Genomic DNA, 20,811 nt, shown 5'->3' with positions numbered 1-20,811 from the left:
TTCACATTCTCGTTACTCTCTTTCATAGCACAAATGTGACCCAAAGCACAAACTCCAGTAAGTCCTGAAATATTACCAATAAAGTGCTAGTTGGAAAAAAAAGGGCAAAGATTGAGAAAAATAAGCACTAGTCTGGTGCTGTCAACTGTTGTAGAGAACTCTCAGATGCTTTCAATACCTACATACCTATCTGGCAGATGAGGCAAAGCACCTCACTCATAGGGTCCTCAATGTGTACTCTAGGAGCGTGGTGGACGATTTATTCTCTTTGCAGCTGGAATCTCCTCAGCTGAATTGGTTTCAGAGACGGTTTTGCACTACTAGAGTTCCACAGCCAAACAGATAAACCTTGCATGAGGTTTACTGTGTACCAAAAAATAGAGGTTAATAACTTGTGTGCAGTAGCTCTGTGATGTGGTCTTACAGTAGCTCGCTGTGAGGAGCTAGAATCCACAATGTCAAGCTTCTCTTCTCTGTACTGTGCTGCCTGGCTCAAGTAAGTGTCCAGCTTTCATCAGTATTAGCAAGGTTTTAATGTCCAACAGTTTAATCTGCTTTAACAATCCCTACTAGCCAGTGTTGATCAAGGGAGATAATTGAAATAAGCACAGGTACCATTTGGTTGAGAGAATAGAAATTCTTGTGTAAATCATGAAACTCAAGAGAGTATGGTGCTGTGATCCTTTCAACTCTTTAGATTCCTTCTGTTGGTAGAAGTGCAGAATCAGCTGCAGGAACCCCCTGCATTTATCTCCAACATCCAGACTAGAAATGTCAAACAATTTCTGAAAGTACTAATAAACTGTCCCATGATATATGGCCTAGGTATACTTGACATAGTGTAAAACTTAGTTTGCAAACTGTAAGTTGAATTAAACATTATGTACTCCCGTTCACCTCAACAAAGCTTCACTCTTTAAATAAAAAAGCAGTACTAGTACAGCAGGCCTAATAAGTCTACTGTTTTCCATTCTTCATAAGCAAGTCTCAATGCTCCTTATATGTTACAAAAAATGGCAAATACAACTCCTATGGTTACTCTTCCTGTGGCTTAAAATCTCCATTGCTCTTCTAACACCTTCTGCTCAAAGATAATAATCAGAATAACCACTTGTTGTTACAGCTACACATGGATTAGTATTGCTTTTTTCTTCCACATTCCCATAGCAATGCTAAAATTTACTCTCCAGTCTTACTGCTCTTACACTCATATATTTAAAAAAGTGGAAAACTACTTGAATTTTTAGGTTTTATTTGTGTAATAGTATTTTAGCTAAAATTTTTTAAAAATGTATTGATACCTAGAGTGCAGCTTAAATACTCCCCACTGAAAACATGACCTGTTTTTGCATAGTCAACTTCTACATTTGATAGGAAAACTAGCTAATTTTTGACAGAAAGCTACCCATTTTTTTATTAATAATATTTTATACAAAAATATCTTGTTTCAGTTATCAATAAAACAAAATGATCTTAAAATAATTATGTCCCAAACATTTTGAAATACGCATAATCTGAAGAATGGGATTATGCAACTGCAAAAGTTGATGACGTTACAAATAAGTTCCTTCAGAGGAGTTTAGTTTGCTATAGAACATTTCTTGTTACAATGCACCTGTCCCTCTGATCTTATGATACTTCCTTCTTTCTTAATAAAATTCATCTCAATTTCTAAAAACATTACTTTTTTAAAAAAAGATTGTAAAGACAGCTCTTTCAAGTAAAGTGTTACAAGGAATTACATCTACAGTAACAAACAACTACAAAACCCACCGATGACGGGTTCCTGCTAAACACTACACAAAGAAAACACATATAAACTAACTAAAACATAAACTAAACTAAAATTGACATAAATTTTGAATGACTGCATTCCCCACGGACTACTGCAATAAAGCATATATGGAAGATAATGTGTAAATACAGATTTGTAAGCATTGAAAAACAGTGTTTTTTCTTTTGATTGTTCATTTCCCTCCTTACTTACTAATGACACAGACACCATCTACAAGTTTGGGAATGACACGTTGCTATGTGGTGTGGTCGACAACACTGGAGGGCAGGGATGCCATCCAAAGCAACCCGGACGGGCTAAAGAGGTGGGCCTGTGCGAGCCCCATGAAGTTCAACAAGGCCATGTACAAGGTCCTGCACCAAGGTTGGGGCAATCCCAAACATGGATACAAATTGAGGCATTAATAGATAAAGACCAGCACTGGAAGGAGGGCTTGGGGGTACTGGTGGATGAAATATTGGACATGTGTCAGTACTGTATGCTTGCAGCCCCAAAACGCAAATGTATCCTGTTATACATAAAAGGAAGTGTGGCCAGCAGGTGGAGGGAGGTGATTCTGTTCCTCTCATGAGACCCCACCTGGAATTTCAGCACAGGAAAAACATGGACTTTGTTAGAGTGTGGTTGTTCAGCCTGGAAAAGAGAGGGCTCCAGGCAGACCTTATAGCAGCCTTTCAGAGCCCAAGGGGGGTTTACAACAGAGCTGGAGATGGACTTTTTATCAGGGATAGGACTGATAGGACAAGCGGGAATGGTTTTACACTAAAACTGGGTAGGTTTAGATTAGATGCAAGGAAGATACTCTTCACTAGGAAGGTGGAACAGGTTTCTCAGAGAAGCTGTGGATAACCCATCTTTGGTATTCAAGCTCAGGTGGGTCAGGCTTTTGAGCAATACTTATGTATGAACCTGACCCAGACACAGAGACTGGACTAGATGATCTTTAAAGGCTCTGTCCAACTCAAACCATTCTATGATTTCATGATTCTAATGTTTAATGGAAGTTTCCTAAGGACTTTTTTTTAAAGCTATCTAGACTATTTGGTTTGAAATGCCAACAGCTATTTCTAACTTGTTCTGGTATAAAACTTCTGAACAAAAGCAAAGCAGCAGTACAGTGAGCAAGTTCAGGAAGGGAAACACTATAAACAGCCATTTCTCTCCTCTGCCACAAAGAGCCAAGCTGGTTCAGCACTGGCATATGAGCTACATACATCATTATCTCACACTCCTTGACCATCTGAAGCATTTCTGTGTTAACAAGCCCAGAGTTATCACTCCAGGACCTTCTGTATTCCTGTTTTCTTCCCCCATGATCCCAGCAGGCAGAACCTGCACAGTGACTGCAGTCCTCCTGCAGCACAGCAGGAAGCAGCTGCACCTGCTAGAACTGAGTGCAGAAAGCCTGTGGCTTGGTTTAAGACATTTAAGCTGCTTCCCAAGTGTGAGTATTGACAGAGCCACCCTTTTCTACGTCACTCTATGGGGGATTCAGAAGGAGAAATCATGCCAAGTTACACAAGAGATTTGACAGCATGTAGGTAGTAAATGTTCACTTTTAACAGTACTCATTCATGTGTTTTGTGCACTTGAATAGTCCTGCTGTTTTCAATGGAGCCACTTGTATAAACAAGTACTCTGCAAAATAAGGAGGGATTGTATGCCCTGTTTTTTATTTCTATTTGGGCCATTTGTTTAATTAAAGTGCAACTTACAGTAAAAATGGTATTTTAATGGTGCATGGTGCCTCAGAAAGGAACCTGTAGGACTCTTTTTGCCTCAAAGGTCAAACATAAGGAAAGTTTATTAATAATTTTATGTATGATTCACTTCAATTTTTAAGAAAAAAGTGCTCTCTAAAATTAAAGAGGGCTGTTAAAAATAAAAAACAAAGGGAGGGTGTGTTTTTAACGAAATTATAATTTACGAAAACTAGTTCACTGTGAAGTCTTACAAGTTCAGAAAGACTATATAATATTTCTGTTCATAGGCATCATGATTCCAGCTTTTTAAAATGTTGGAATGGGTAAGTTAAATTTAAAAATTATTTAAGTTCTGATGGTTTCTGAAAGACAGAACGGACAAGAAATATTTGCACATTAATATCTGCAGATTGTGTTCTCGCTTCACACTGAGTCTCAAGAACCTCTAAAATGCCACAAGGAATCTCTTTATTAGTAGCTTTGAAACAGGCAGTGTGTTTCCTAAAATTAATATCTCTTCTTACAAAGCATCCAGTTCTATTTCCCGCTTGTAAAAATAAGGCTAAATGAACCTGCTGTACCAGAAGCCCAAGAAATTTTTAGCTGTTCAATGTTCACTTTCTTTTTATCTCTTCAACATTGTTTGAGTCAAAGAATGAAGCAAAAAGTTGTGTGTTAATATAGCAGGTCAGCCATATCCTTATCCATCCACGTGTTGAAACAGTTTCATGAATACCCAATGTCCATTCCAAGAGAGACAAACAACAAAATGGGTTGAGGTTTCCATACAGGGCATATATTTGAGCTGAAATTAAATTTGAAATTTTCTTCATTGAATAATAGCTCCATGGAGAGATTCAGCCAGGACTAGCAACTTTTTACAATAGCAACTGTACCTACATATGTGATCTGTAAATTCCTCAGCCCTGTAGGAATAAGAAAACAAGAAAATATGAATCTTAAATTTCTTAACCAAATCTTAGAAAAGCATGTCTCCTTCATGTTACAAAACATACTTCTGAGCACCACAGTAGAGCTGGTCTGTTGGGTAGCCTTTATATGTAACGACATCTGGTTCTCACATCTTTCATGATGTCCTTGTCTGGGACTACCCCAGTAAAATAACACTTGTACTGTGTTGAAACAGCTCGAGGACTCTATACAGACTTTTTCCTTCTGATAAGCCACAGATACTGTATTAGTTTCAATTATTGTAGTTTCCTGATTGTTGAGTTTATTGTCATGTCATAGGTTAGCAAGCATAGTCCCAGAAGGGATGTCCTTGCTAAGGGGGGCTTACAGCTTCCTCTGGGACCTGATAGAACCTATCAGCTGGCCAGTTTGAATATGGACAATTCTTTAAGCCACTTAAAGTTGTGACCGCCTCTGTGATCCACATTTAAGAATAGACAGACTCCCCTCCAGCTCTCTCTCTCGTTTCCGGTGCTGGGACAGGTGGCTGCGGGCCCCGTGTGGGGGTCAGCGGGCCTGGCCAGGCCCTGCTTGGGCCAGGCCGGGCTGGGCCATGGCCATCCTGGAGCCGATGGACCTGTTCCAGCCGTGGAACTCCCCCCCCCCCCCCACTGCCTTGCAGCCGGAGCGGCTCGGCTCTTCCCCCTCTCCACTGCGATAAGAAAAATTCCAGCTGCAAGGCCGAGGTGAGATTAACCCTTTTATTGCTCTGAAGAGCTGAAAACCTGAGGGAAGAGAGAGAGGAGATGCTTAAAGCTGAAAGTCTGTTGTGAAGCTATGATATATCCAAGTATCCCGTTGTAATTCCATGAAGATATGGGGGGTGGAGTGTTCAACTCGTAAGCAAAAGCACCTGCGCTGAGATAGGCAGATGCTGACGCAGCTGTAATTTCATGAGAAGTTTGGACAGGGAGAGATGGAAGCAATGAGGACTTTTGCTCCAAAAGGGAAAGGAGAAAACCTCAGTTCCTAGAGATGCTCCCAGAGATAGTCCTAACGATGAAGATGAGGAAGACCCTTTGCTCCCAGGGAAGGAGAAGGGCCTCTGTTTTTGTTTCTGAACGGCTCAACCTTAAAATTGTACCCCAAAAAACTTCAAGAGTGGACCCTCGAAAGCAGTTGCGGGAAAAGCTGCAAGTCGGGGGAAGGGATTCACATACGAGCAGAGACTCCTCTTCCTAAATGGACTGAACAATATTTGGAAGTGGGTGGCTGTCTCGTTGTGATACTGTTTTCACAGCATGAGCAAGAAGAGACTTCTCTTTCTAAATGGACTGAACAAGGTTATTACGGAAGTGGTAAACAGACTGAACATCTTAAGGGTTGTCTTTTTACACTGTCAGTGGGAGAAGGGAGGAAGGTGGGGGGAGGAGGAGAGTTCTGAAGGTATGGTATAATTTTTTTCCCTTCTTTTAGGTCTGTTAATAAACTTCTTTCTATTCTTTCAAGTTTGGTGCCTGCTTTGCATTTCTCCTAATTCTTATCTCACAGAAGATAAACAGTAATGAGTATTTTAGACCAAACCACTACACTAAATTGGTGTTTCCACCCAGTTACAAACCCAACCCGCTACATGTCCTCACTGGGCTAATGCTATATTGGATGTGTATTTGCGTATCTTGTTTTGCATATTGCATTTGCATTAGGTTATTTGTCTACCTTTAAAACACATGCCCTCATTTCTCACTGCACAGCAAATCTGTTCAAAAACTTTACAAGGTAGCAGATGTACTACACACATCTGGGAAGAGATGATCAAAACATGACACATTCCCCTCCAGAGGCACAGTTGCAGGCAGTCATTCATCAGCTGTTGGGTAGTTGGCAAAATAGACACCAACTAATTGATAAATCGGGGCTGTTGCCATGGTTATATGAAACGTGCCAGCACTTTTTCCCAGTCCATCATTCACTTCTTACAGAGGTGTATGCATCTCCACTGTAATGTATCTGCCTGTGCTTTTCTGGGAGAAGGTAAAGAAGGTATATGTATGAATGTCTTATTTTTCACACGTAAGATTAAATATTCTTTGTCTTTTTTTCAGGCAGCTATTTAGAAGACTGAAGCAGATACTTTCTGTTACTTATGACGGTATTTTTTTGCTGTTGGGGGTTTTATTGCTTTGTTTTTTTCAACAGATAAGGAATGGAAAAATCACATAGTTTACTAATTGCATGCCTGCCTCCTTCAGACTATCTTTTCTGAAGAATAATGCTCTGATACTTCCAGGTATTTGTGGGGCGAAAAAGAAAGCATTGCAAGAGGAAAAGTAAAAGTGCAGCTCATTTTCTATTTTCCACTGTGTAGCTTTGGAGTTAAAAAAGCCTGGAATATGAATTACAGAGGGGCTTTTTGTTGGTTTGCTTTAATAGTAGCACTTTACAGAACACTTGATGTGAAGAGGACAAGTCACAAGAATACAGGAATGATCTCTCAGGTTTACCTGTTATAACACTGAACTGCCACTACCCAGAAGAAAAAAAAAGTTTTAATCTCCTTAAGAAAGTAAAGCAAACACTTATTATTGGCACTGACCATCAGCAGCCCTGCCAAAAGCTAGGCACTGGTGTCAGGGTGGCACCTGCTGGTCCTTCGGATCTACACAGATCTACACAGTCACAAAACTTCCGGGGTGAAACTCTGGCCTACTCGGACCTGCTTGCCACAGATTGCTGGGTATTTACTGGACACTATTTCACCCCATAAATCGGGAGTCCTCTAAATTATTATTATTATAATTATAGATTAGTTGCATTACTGAAATAAAAGGCAATATGATTTCTTGCAAGTACAGATGGTGAAGGGAGGTCTCCTATTTTCAGTTCTCTTTCCTGAGGATCTTACCTGTGACATTAAAATGACCCCATCTTACTTGGGCTTCATTTGCCCCAAAAGTACCTTCTTAATGTCAGAGAATGAATTCACTTCTCCAGACAGGGTGTCTGGATTCAAAACCTTTTATGAACTCCACATCTAAGCAGTGAATAAGCCACAGGAGTTTTAGTATTTATGTGAAAAAAACATGTCATGTAGGAAAAAAGACTACTCCTGAGGTTACATTTCAAAAAGATCTTAGCAAAAGGGAGGACTCAGAAGCACTATAATCAACTGCAAAGCAATGCTGTTTAAGATGACTATACACACTCTAATGAATGCAGAGACTTGTGACACATACAAGATATAAATATACTAATCATGATGTAATTATCATTGTCTAGCCTTGATCCTAAGGGCAACCAACATGTAGTTCATAGCACTATGAGAACATAATTTTTAGACACAATTTTTGTAAGTATATTAAGAAATGTGATCACCAAAGGGTCAAAGTAGAAGACACCCAAGCACCAAAATCTGGCATACCTGAGACTTGATTATCACAACTGACTGCGAATAAACAGACAGGGTATCATTCAAAGATTGAAGATTGGCAAGAAAAAACATACAAATGGTGTTGGTGGGGGTGCAACAGGATAAAACCATGTGACATGAACAAGGAAAAGTGAAGGAGTGAGACAGCTCACTTAGATTTTGAATGTGTCTTTTCGGAGCTCTCAAGTCAGGCTTTAACAATTGAGAACCATCAGATACTGTAAACAACATTGTCAGCTTTGCCACATCAGCTCTGGGGTAGTGTGCACTTAGAACCAACTTCAAACTGATTGTTAAAGACCAGGAGTTTTGTATCCAAAATGATGAGATTAACATTATGCAAGACTTAACAATTAGCATGAAGTGAACTACTAATTTTTAATTCAGTAATGCTTAATTTTACAGCGTAAAACTGACCTAATCTGGCAGTCTTCTGAACACTTCCATCACAGACATCTCTGATTCCCTTAGCAACAGAAATGCTTTTAGTTGCAACTTACTCACTAGGAAGTGGTCCTTGCAAATATTAAAGCCAGCTCAATGGGAGGTAGACTAAACCCTGAGAGAAGAAACTTAGCAGTGGATGAGGGAGAAGAGGATGTACTGAAGTTTACTCCTTTGTCACATGAGTACACCATGCAAATCAAGGCAGCTCTGGAACATCACTTACTAACACTGCAGCTTGTTTAGTAAAAGAGTGATACAAACTGAACTTTAATGCTGTTTTTGATGTGGAAGCAAGGCACTTGGCAGTAGTGTGATAAAACACAGACAATGACTTAAAGGAATTTGTTTCTGGAGGCAAAGAAGATTAACAAATGAGAATGCACTTTAAGAACAAGCAATATAAATGACAGCACTTGCACACAGTCAGCTACTTAACAAGGGCAAGAAGTAGAACTGAGCCATAGTCAATAATTTCTGAGGGGTAACGCTCACGTGATGTGGACAAATATAAATTTCTTTAAGTTTACATCACACTTTCTTTTTGTGTTTCCATGCTATTACTCAGGAAAATCTATCACTTTTGAAGTAATTCATCTTACTATCAGAAAGTATAAATGTGCAAAAACTACCATGCAGAATAAATACTCCTTCCTATTCACCCAAAACATAATACAGTACAAAACCAATGACTAGTCATTTGGAAAAATTTGTCAGTCTCCCACCCCTACTATTCTAAGACATTTATTGATTCAGGATTATCTCCTGGGAAGACTATTAAATCTTCCTAGTGCACCCATTCTTCCAGTCTGTATAAATGATAAATCTTCACTATGCTGCTTGTTTTTTTTCTCTGAACCCTGAATGCAATTATACATCACTGTCCTTGTACTAAATATTCTCTTCTTTAGTTTATTTCATGGGCTACATCAATCCTACCTAACATTGTCATGCCTTTGAATGTAAATCTTGTGAAAAATCCTTTCCGGAGGCTTCAGGAAGTCTTCCTTCATTTCCATTGCAACATTCCTGGGCAAAAGGCTCATCAAGAGACGTTCCTAAAAGAAAACATAAACAACATCAGTTTTGTGGTATAGTATGTGATCATTTTTCAAAAACTTTAAACTAGCAAACTGGACAATCTTCCCTTAATCTGCTTCCTTAAAATGTCTGCTGCATAAATAATATGAACCATTTATCTCAAACTCCTGAAAACTGTGTGTGTTGGGGTCTCCTCCCCTGCCATGGAGCCCTGGGAGATGGGCCCTGGGGGGGAGACACGGGGTTTCCCTGCCCCTGGTCTGTCTCATTTCCCATTGGTTGGTTTGTGTTCCCCGGGGTGGCCAAGGACCCTGGGGTCCCGTGACTGTGGAATTCCTGAGGAGAGCCCCGGCCATGCGGCTGGAGAAATAAAGACCTCTGAAACATCTACCACGAATCTGTCCATATATATTTCCTTTCCACAGGACTCCTGGTTTGAAATATGCTTATTGCAGTAATCCCCACTGTAACGTGTGTGGGTGTCTTTTTTTTAAGTCTTCTGCACTAAAAAAATAACCTACAAAACAACAAAAAAAACCTACACAGAAAAAATCAGCTTCAAGAGCATATAATTATCCATATTTTTCATTAACATCACAGTTCTAATAATAACAACTTACTTTATTCTTAGTAGCCTTTATCTGTCTGGGAAAGACTTCCCAGGATTATTTGCTATCCTTTTGTGTGTCCTATTTCTTCCTGGATATAATGAAAGTGTTACATTACAGGGGCTATGACAGCTGGTTATTAAGCAGTGAGAGTAGATGATGGATTTATCCACTGTCAAATTCAGTGGAACAGTAAGCCCAGTTTTAATGACATCTTAGCCAGTGTGGCAATGTCTTTAATGAATTGCATCAGTACAAAACCCTGGCTAAACAAGCCTTCTTGCTATACTCACAGAGAAATTTTTAGCATGGGTCACTGACCTGCATAAAAAGGGTCTCTAATATTACGGATCTTGTCAGTATTGACTATAAAGGCCCATGTAGTTTTTCCACATATTCTGGCCATTCACAGGTACCATCTCGAAAATCTGAAGCTACTCTTCTTAGGTATTGTAAGGTGACCTTGGATACCTACTCAAGTTGTGTTTGCACCCAGAAAATGCTTGCCATTTAAAATACATTTCCAGGTTAATCCATCAGACCTGCTAGTTTCAGCCATGGCAACAGTCTGAATGAATTCACATAACCACATCCAATCTGGTTCAGGAATCTCAGGTTCCAGACAACGAGGGGTGAGGCTAGAGCAATGAAGATGTACCCTTGGTGGAAGAGGATTAGGTCAGGGAACAATTAAGCAAACTGAATAGATTTAAGTCCATGGTCCCTGACAGGACACATCCACAAGCACTGAGTGAGCTGTGAGATGTCACTGTAATGCCACTCTTGACAGTCAAACGTGGTGACTGGGATAAGTGACGCAAGACTGGAGAAAGAAAATGTCAGTTCTCTAGCCAAGAAGGGCAAGAAGGAGGACACAGAGAACTGCAGGCCAGCCAGTTTCACCTTGAGTCCTGGAAAGTGATGAAGCATCTCATCCTGGAAACGAATGTGGTTAGACCAGATGACTTCCAGAGTGCCCTTCTGCCTCAACCATTCTGTGATTCTGTTATCTGATGATCAAGAGCCACTGTAATGGCAGGTGCAAGATGTCAAAAAGCGCATATTTTGGCCCAACCATATCCTCCTTTTCTTTACTGGATATTAAATAAATAAGGAGAAAAAATTAACACTGAGAAGAGGGTATCTGCAAGTGCTTTGTGTTGCTTACATTCACACATTCACCAGATAAAGCCATCAAATAATATTCAGTTTATTCAAAGGTTGGTTGTTTTTTTTTTTTTATGGTTTCTTCTGGAAGACACATCGAAAGAAGGATTAAGTTAAACTTTGCAGAATTGCCCTGGTAATCTTTAGACTGAAGTTCTGTCATATGTTTGTGGTGGTCACATTGTCTTGAGGCTAAGGATAATTAACCAACTCTATTTCCTACTCTTCTTATATGTATGTGGCAGGACATCCCTCCCTGCCACAGGAGAGCTTATCCACTCTGTCCAGCAGCTGGTTCATAGCTCCAAATATTCTCCCCCCTCACATGAATTGGTGAGACAACCCAGGCCAGACAGATGTCCACCAGTGAGTTATCTCTGGCGCCAAGGAGGTGAGATCCCCAGCTGACAATAAACATCTCACCTTGAGAGCGAGATGTAGACAGATAAGCTAGGAATTCCTGACTGAGAGACACGTTACTTTACTAACTATAAAAGCTACACTAATTTTCATGGAGGCAGAAGCCTCCTACACACACTCTGGAAATGTGCAGGACTTCTCCCGCAAGTTCGGATGCGAATTCTTGGTTACTTTCCTGGGAATGTAGTAAGTAATCTGTTAAAGTCTTATGTCTGTTAAATTTGTGTCTATTAAACAAATAATTCATTTTGTAATAGACCTAATTGGCCATTATTAAGAACCTGCGACTGAGAGTGATCTGGGTTGCAGGCTGCCCCAAACAGAGCTACTGCCAGAAATCTGAGTCAAAGGCATGACTTCCTAAAGCTCTTCTCTCCATTCGTAACAATGCACACCAAGAATATTGCAAAGAAGATGATTGAATTAAATATTTGTTGACACTTTATACATATAGAAATTTCCAATTAACCAAATGATCTAACATCACTAAAAATGGTTATTCACTGTAATTTTTATGTTGATTTAATTAAGTAGGCTTATATTTCTGCAGCAGAATTGTATTTGGGTAACCCAAATTTTGGGTTACAATCCAAACCAAGTATTTTGTCCACAGTGGATCTTATGAAGCTCTTGTGTCACACTGCTACTTGTGTCTTAAAGTTGATTTATTATGTTAAGATAAATATACTGGGGTCATGAAATGAGCTGACCACCTCTCAGACAATACCCACACAAGACAGGAATTTGGACTGATGGTTAAATTCTCTGCTGCTTAAGGTGGCATAAGTGATGCATGCTGGAATTTCATCAGTACTGCTCTGGATGAAAAATTTACTATATCTGATAAGGACTAAATGTTCTCTTTAGCTTCTCTTTCAGTGAACATATTAAATAAGATCTTTGCCATTTTGCTGAAATGGATTAGTACATTCCAAAACTGTTATGGAGAGAGTGGGTTTTGGACTTTTGTTTCCTAGAAACTCAGACTTTACCAGACAAACAAGCAAACAAAAATTATACTGACACTCTTCCAGAGACTAGTGCTAACTGAGTAGTTCTCCTATGGTCTGCAAACACAATTACAGTACATGTAAAAAGCTCACAGATAATGTCTGCAGCGCATGGCAAATAACACGGAATCCAGGGAAGTAGTAAGAATCATTACTGTGAAGGCAGCACTGGAGAGCTGTGGGATGCAGCACCTGACAGCATTGAAATGTGCAGATGTCAGATGTACTAAGGGAGGCTACAAAAATAATGATTCCTATACATGTTAGGTTGACTATAACAAAACCTGAAAGGAGCATATGAAAATCCTCTATCAAATTGTGATGGCTTGCTTTTTTTCATTAGAGATGAGAAAAAAAAAAAAATTACTGATGAAGAATTGTTGAGTCTATACAAAGAGGGTTGGAAGCCTCAGACTCACCAAGTGAGGAAAGACTCAATTACGGCTTTCTCAAAGGGCAGCCAATGATGACCTTTCAGACCTAGAAGGGAAGCAGCACCGTGACTGTAAGGATTTGTCACTGAAGGGGAGACTGGAAAATGTAAGAAAGAACCCTGCAATGCAAAGTATCAAAACACTGAAGATAAATGAAAAACATCATCCAGTTCTCCAGAAAGAATATAAGAAAAGTCTCTTCTATTCATGGCCAAATCCCATCTGTCAAGCAAAGTGGTATTGCCCTTCAGGACAGCCTAAGAAACGCTTAAGGACTCAAGAGTTTTGGAGCAGCAAGAGGGAATTCATATACACAAAATATAGCTTTTGGAAGGTTTGGGAAAGGGCTCTGCCTGGATCTATTCAGCAAGTTCTATGATTTTTGTCCAGTTTTTTTATTTTCTCCTGTCTGGCTGATCTGATTATAAAAACAATCTGGAAACCAGGCTAAAAGGAAAACTAGGTGTGTAGGTTGCATAGTGCATTGAATGGAACAAGTGACAAAACTAATGGAAGACCACTCACATTTATGGTGACATTCATGCTTGAGTGATTGTTGCCTCTAATAGGGTCGGGTGATGACGGGAAAAAATAGAAAGAGTAAAACCGTGAGCACCAATCAATTAGCAACAACTTTTACCAAAATAAAACAACACTCATGTTGCAAACCTTCTAGGTGGTAACAAATTATTTTGTATTGAGGTAGCCTCAACATGTGATATATTCCTAAACACAAGGTCTAGTTGAAACAAAACGTTTCTGCATTTTATTCTTTCTCACTGGTTCACAATGTTGTTTAGGATTATTACAGCTGTTTTCTACATAGAACATTAAAATTTGGCCATACAACCAACTTAACCTATTTTAGGAATTTGTATACTCTTAAAGTGAAATCACATGCTGAAAAGAAAGATTCTTTTCAGAGATTGTAAGTCAATGATTTTGCATTCCCTGCAGAAATCTCACTACAAAAAGAAAATGATAGATGAGGACCTAGATCTCCTTCATTCACAATATTTTACACTCCCAGTCCTGTTCTGGGATTTCAAATGCCAAACTGGGCTGCCTCTGCCAATTGTACCATCCTCATTAATAATGATTTCTGCATTACTAATGAAGACAGCTGTTTTTGAAAAGGACACTCAATTTAGACAAACATTCAAATTTCTTTCTCCCATAGCAATGCAGCATCACTGGAAATTAGAGGAGGAACAAATATTTATTTTGACCCCAAGGCAAGTCAAAATGTGCATACCAAATGAATTAGGAATTGCTCAGTGCTACCTTGGCCCTATTCAACAACTAGTACCATTATGCACATGACAGAGAAGGAAAATATGCCAAGGCAGTAAAATGGATAGGAAAAAGTGTTTCCCATTGTTAATGGACAAAAAGACCCTGTATTACTACTTGGAACATTCTCAGCCCTATTTACAAGTACAAGATCCTGGACTGCAATTTTCATTATGGGTTGGACCCAAAGAAAAGGTTTAATAGTTATTCAAGACTTGACTAGACAAAGCCACAGTTTACCAGACCTGGTGTTGCTGGCAGTCCTGCTTTGAGAGAGTGGTTGGGCTAGGTGATCTCTAGAGGTCCGCTTTGACCATTGTGTACCAAAGGAGACAGCAGCACATGGACCAGGAGAGGAGGGTGCCTGAAGCCTCCTGGGGAGGCCTGAAGCCATCTTGCTATCTCACCACACACAAGTGAGGCTTCTAAAATGGAAGAGGAGCTCAAGGCTCAGCACCCTCTAGCAGTTGTGTGATTTCTCATTTCTGAGAAGGGAGAGGAAAGAAGCAAGCAGAGACTATTGAAGAAAAAAACCCCATCATCTGCATGCTCTATTCTGCCCGAACACTCTCTTCAGCTTTCTCCAGTATGGAGGTTTCTCACCACAACTCCCTCTTCTATCCCCATTCCTGCCCTGGACAGCCTCTCCCACCAGCATCCTGGCTCTGCTTTTATGGGAGTCCCCAGTGCATGTTCCTAATACACTTCTCGTGCCTGCCTCCAAATGAAGATGCCCATCCCCTTCCCATTTTGAAAATCATACTCTTTTCTCATTTTACTGCTCATTCCAAACACTTGTAATTTACTCAAAGTCCTTTGAAATTTTCACCTTGATTTAGAATAATTTCATGCAGTCCCCCAAACAGCATTATGCCATTATTCCTATTGTACAAAATGATTCATTTTAACATCTGTATGGGAAATGACTGTGACACATTTTCAAATTCTTTCAGTAGGCTGTAAATAATTTCATGAATCCACACTCCCCTCATCAGAAAAGAAGGCTCAAAAGCACATAAATATCTTAAATGTTCCTAGCCAGCATCCTCTTCTTTCTCTCCAGCTGTCCAGTGTGCAGCTGAAAGACTCCTCACAAATTTCTACCCAAAAACTGGATACACTTGCTCTGTTTCCCCATGCTAAGTTGTATTCCTGTAGTTTATCATGTGAGATACAAAGAAAACAAAATGGAAATGTTATTTAGAGTCAGAGCAGTCTACTTTATCAAAGGAAACAGTTGTCATTTTTTCTGAGATAAGCAACCAAGCTGAGAAAAGCAACCAAGGGAACTGTAGCATTGCCTCAGAGCTGTAGGCTCTTGTGTTTCTCTGGTTCCTTGAATCTCATTGCTCATTGTCCTCTCATCCTACTGTACATGCACATCTGCTGGAATTCATTTTGAGAATGAAGCTACAGTCTGGAAGGGCCATGTAGAAAACTGAACTGCTTTGCACGATTTTCAATCCCTTGAGAACGGGGCTGTAATGGATACAGCTCCATCTCTTTCAACCAGCTTTGTTAAATTCCTCCTGAACTGCTCCTTCCAGCCAGCACGCTGACACTGCCTTCACCCATCAGGAAGTCTGGGCCATACACCTGGATGGCAGAGAGCTCTGTCTTGTGGAACCTTCTCTAAATGGGACTTGGATGTTCCCAATCTAATGCTGGGGAAAGCAGTAAGTCTGGATGGCACTCCAGGTCCTGGTCCTTTTTCGCCCTCTCTAGCACTGAACCACATTATTCAGGATAGACTTCATGCCCGTGTTACCTTTTTTTTTGCATTATCATAGGGACTTCAGGAAGGAAGAAAGTAAAAAATGAACACGACAAAACCAAGTTTGACATATTTATTTCTTGGTGGATAAAACATGAATATTTTTATTTGTTATAGTAACAGTCCAACAATGATGACAAACAGGAAAAGGACCTCACAAAAGAAAGGAGATTTTGATCATCTACTCTACAAAACTTTTTTACAAAATGGAACATGAAATCTAGCCCAACAATTTTTGCTGTCTATCACAGATCTTCTTTTGTTATTGCTATACTTAAATGGAAAGTACCACCATATTTTAAAACAATTTTTTCTCCCTAGAGAAGACAAGCATAAAACATGCATGTAAAACATTAATAAGACTGTTTCAGAGTCAAGTCATCTATATAATTTTGAGATTCAGTTCCTAGTTAGTCAGCAGGGACTCCAAAGTACATCCTAAATATTACCACCTGCTGCCTAATAAAACCGTGATACCATGTTCAATTTTATATAATTTTAAAAGCTAGATGTTAGTGGGTTCACAATCTCTGTCACTCTTTGTTGGGGTTTTAAGAGATCTAGGGGTTTTTTTTTTTCTGTTAAAGGAATTTTCCCCCATTCTGTTACTAAGACGATAAATCACTGGGTGCTTAAGAGAAGACAAAAAGGGCCTGGCCACTCTTTTGTTTCACCTGGGTGTGGGTTCAGTTCACTCTCAGCGTCCGGAGAGAGAAGCTGGAGAGAAAGGAGCTGCTGGTTCCTTTTTTTTCGGCCGTTTTTCTTTCTGCTGGAAACAACGCTGGGATCCCAAAAGCCGCCTTCCCTGCCCTGCTGGAGGCCGGGCTGTGGCCGCCCTGCCCCGCTGCTGCTTCGAGCTTTCGCTGCGTTGTAGCCGTGCTCACCCTGCCTGGACCTCCGGGGGGTTCCCCTTTTGGATACATCTCGTCTGCCACCCGGGATTTGTGTTTGTGCCTGCCGCTCCAGCCTGCTGCTCCAGCCTGCTGCTCCAGCCTGCTGTTCCAGCCTGCCGTTCCAGCCTGTTGTTCCCAAGAGTCCGGGATCAGCTGCCCAGCGGTTTGTGAAGCCCTTGTTCCATCCTTCCCCGGGATCCCAGGGCACTGGTGCCGCGTGCTCCCCGAGCTCGCTCCGGAGCGCCCCCTGCAGCCGCGGGGGAACCATCGCACCTGCCCTGCTCACCGGGAGCCGCCAGCGCCCCTGCCGGCTGCGAGCGGAACTGCACCCGAGGGGAAAGGGCCTGACAGCTGAGAAGGCTGGCACTGGGTTTGTGTTTGCCGTAACTGCCATAGTTGTTGTTGTTTTGTTTGACTGGTTATATATCTATATATATCTATATATCTATATCTATATCTATATCTATATATATATAGTAAAGAACTGTTATTCCTATTTTCCCACATCTTTGCCTAAAGGCCCTTGATTTCAAAATTATGATAACTTAGAGGGAAAGGGGTTACATCTGCCACTTCAAGAGAGGCTTCTGCCTTCCTTAGCAGACACCTGTCTTTCAAAACCAAGACACTCTTATATTACACTGCACAGCCATTTTAATTTCCCTTGAGGAAAAATCAAAAAAAAGGAGACAGAAAAGAAGCCAATGCAATGCATGGAAGAACAATTTTGTGTACAACTATTAGGATTCATTTATACTTCTTGTAAGCTGGAAAACAAAGGCAGCAGATTTCGTTAATGAATTATTGCAAATTCAACTATGCTATGCCCTTTTTTCCGACTAAGTACATGTAATAGCGCTGTTAAAGATTATGATCTTCCAGATGCCACAAGGTGGCAATGTTTCAGAACAGTCCTGAGATTTCTTGGAAAATTCTATTAATCAGCAAGTCATTACTACAGTAATAATCATAAAAGACCATCCATAAAACAGCAGACACCTAATGCACAGATTGTGAGTATTAGGAGAATGGCTAACAACACAGTTATGGTAGATGATCAATACACTCTGTGTTGAACTGGAAGATGCATTCAGTCTGAATACAACTATACCAGACCACTCTGACATCTTTCTATGGTTCAGTGGTTATTTTTGTATAAATAAAGGAAAGGAAGGATGTATCAACAGAATAGTGTTTAATGAGGCATTGATAGTTTCCACATGGAACATTGTTAGTTACAATGGAGATGGTAAGGCCTTGGGAAAGAATTAGGAGAGCATGAAGTCTTGGCTAAAACAGAAGGCAATGGGCTGCATGAAGTGCAGAAGCATTGGGATGGAGAGTGGGCATAAAGAGACCATAAAACTGCTCAAATGTATAAAGTTCACAAGACAGCATTCAAGAAGAAGCATGATAAGAATAACTCAGTAGCACATTGTACTTTTTAGGTACCATCCAGAAAAATGTGACCTAAATAAGTGTCAGGGACTGAAATGGTTCATGCCTTAAACATTGTTATGAAGGAGTTTCACCCATTATAGCAAAAACTGTATAAAGAAGCTACAACCACAGAAGCCCACCCCTCCTTGAAGATGCCTGACTGGAATTTTAGACTGTGAGTTAAGCTGCCCAGATAAGATAACAGTATTGTTCAATCATCTCAGGCTGAAGGAGAAGAATGCATCCACAAGAAAGTCAAACCCAGCAGCTGCGCAGAGAATCATCTCTGTCTGAGTTTGGGGTGGGGAAGACCACAGAGGCCAGGTTTACACAGACTCCCCCCACAACTGCAGGAGCGGGGGAAGAGGTTTCCAGTGTATGGCATAACCTCTGCTCAGAAGGCACTGAACATTCCTCCTCCCTGACACAAACTGGCCCAGCTGTGAACCCCCAACCCCACAGGCCACATCCTGTGGAAGGAAGCTGAGGAGGTGTCATAATCCATCAAAGACCCCCGAAGTGCTTACCAGACTCATTCTGAGGCCTTGCACTACAGGACTGCATGTGATGCAAAGTGACGCAACAGGTCCAGAGTCTGCTGCAAGAGACTGTGTAAAACTGCATCCCCCCCCCCCAGGGGAGGTACCTGGGCATTCCCACCTGGCCTGAGCATATATTAATCCATTGGATTCTATGCTTTTTGGGGGACCCTAACCACCAAGAAGACCAGATGGAGAGGATCAGTCGGACTACAGTGGGATCTGTGGAGTGGTGATATTTTCTTTATTCTGTCTCGGTCACTCCCTTTCTGTCCCCCCACCTCTTTTCTATTTCTTTCTCTTCCTTTCTCTTTCTCTCTCACATTTACTATCAAATAAAATCCATACTATTGACTTTGGCATATGGTCTCTTTTGCACCTTAATTCGGGCAGAGGCATTTTGAATAATTTTATAACTAGACCATAACAATAAGTTGGAAACCTCTACATGTAAAAAAAACCCAGATACCCTCTGATCACAGAATGTCTATGGAATATGTACGTGACACTATCCTAAAAAGGCAAGTGTGATTCCTGAAAGGAGTAGAAAAGTAGGCTAAGTTGAGATCAGCTCCACAAATCTTGTTCAGATAGGAACAAGAGCTGCGAAAAGTTATGAGAATAAACAAGAAAACTGAAAGCATAAAAAGCATAACCTGTCTTTCTAGTTATCCTCATATCTATTAAATCAGAGTGCTCTAGAAATACATCAGTAAAGATTAATCATCAGAAAGGCTAGCTAACAGTTGATACCAGATATAAACTGGCAACAAATAAATCATGCAGCATCCAAACTACTGTTAGTCTTTTTACTTTCGCCTTTAATATTCACTCCCTCTGAAACCTCGCTGGTAATATACAATGTGTCCACAAAACTATTACAGAAACTATTGACAGGAAAAAGATCATACTCGTTTCAGTTAATGGAAATCTTTCTACTGAAAGTGAACATGAGTGAGAAGAAGCTAAATTCTCACAACCAAATAGTGCTTTTATAGTTCAGGCATATTTATTTGCCTCACTTCAGTGAAGGCAAGTAGCCATACAGATATAATCAGACCATTCTCTAGAGCAGATAACTTGAAAATTTCCTTATGCTTGGCAGGAAAGAAGGAAGAGCATTTCTGCAGTACGTTGCCAGGGACAGGTATTTCTCAACTCCAGCAGTGTTAGCTTAATAAATATCTTTGTTTCTATCATGCTTCAGTAGGATTTTAATAAGTAGGTTTTTCAGGATATATCAATGAAGATGAAACTTTGTTTTGCACAGAAGAGCCCTGAACATACTTTTCTAAATCTTCGTGTGTGGAAAGAAAACATTTCGCCCCCTCTCCTGCAGAGTCAGTGTAGTGGTTTGGCCCAAAATACTCATTACTGTTTATCTTCTGTGAGATAAGAATTAGGAGAAATGCAAAGCAGGCACCAAACTTGAAAGAATAGAAAGAAGTTTATTAACAGACCTAAAAGAGGAAAGAAAAATTATACCACCTTCAGAACTCTCCTCCTCCCCCCACCTTCCTCCCTTCTCCCACTGACAAAGTAAAAAGACAACCCTTGAGATGTTCAGTCTGTTTACCACTTCCATAATAACCTTGTTCAGTCCATTTAGAAAGAGCAGTCTCTTCTTGCTCATGCTATGAAAACAGTATCACAACGAGACAGCCACCCACTTCCAAATATTGTTCAGTCCATTTAGGAAGAGGAGTCTCTGCTCGTATGTGAATCCCTTCCCCCGACTTGCAGCTTTTCCCGCAACTGCTTTCGAGGGTCCACTCTTGAAGTTTTTTGGGGTACAATTTTAAGGTTGAGCCGTTCAGAAACAAGAAACAGAGGCCCTTCTCCTTCCCTGGGAGCAAAGGGTCTTCCTCATCTTCATCGTTAGGACTATCTCTGGGAGCATCTCTAGGA

The 20,811-nt window shown here is 40.5% G+C and overlaps 1 protein-coding gene across 3 annotated transcripts in view; it reads right to left on the bottom strand.

Moving 5' to 3' along the window:
- ADCY1 (adenylate cyclase 1) overlaps positions 1–20,811 on the bottom strand; it is a 160,510-nt gene that overhangs the window by 84,734 nt on the left and 54,965 nt on the right. For all 3 annotated transcript variants that reach the window (XM_042043119.1, XM_042043120.1, XM_042043121.1), the window contains one exon: positions 9,224–9,342. In XM_042043119.1, coding sequence (XP_041899053.1) covers positions 9,224–9,342 — 119 coding nt within the window. The remainder of the gene's footprint in view (positions 1–9,223; positions 9,343–20,811) is intronic.

The sequence above is a fragment of the Corvus kubaryi genome, unplaced genomic scaffold (genome assembly GCF_017639235.1).
Source record: "Corvus kubaryi isolate FWS band 111438036 unplaced genomic scaffold, C.kubaryi_AGA036_p1.0 37398, whole genome shotgun sequence".
In the NCBI taxonomy this organism is placed as follows: Eukaryota; Metazoa; Chordata; class Aves; order Passeriformes; family Corvidae; genus Corvus; species Corvus kubaryi.
Note: the sequence above shows the minus strand (reverse complement) of the source record. Positions and strands in the feature narration are given on the sequence as shown.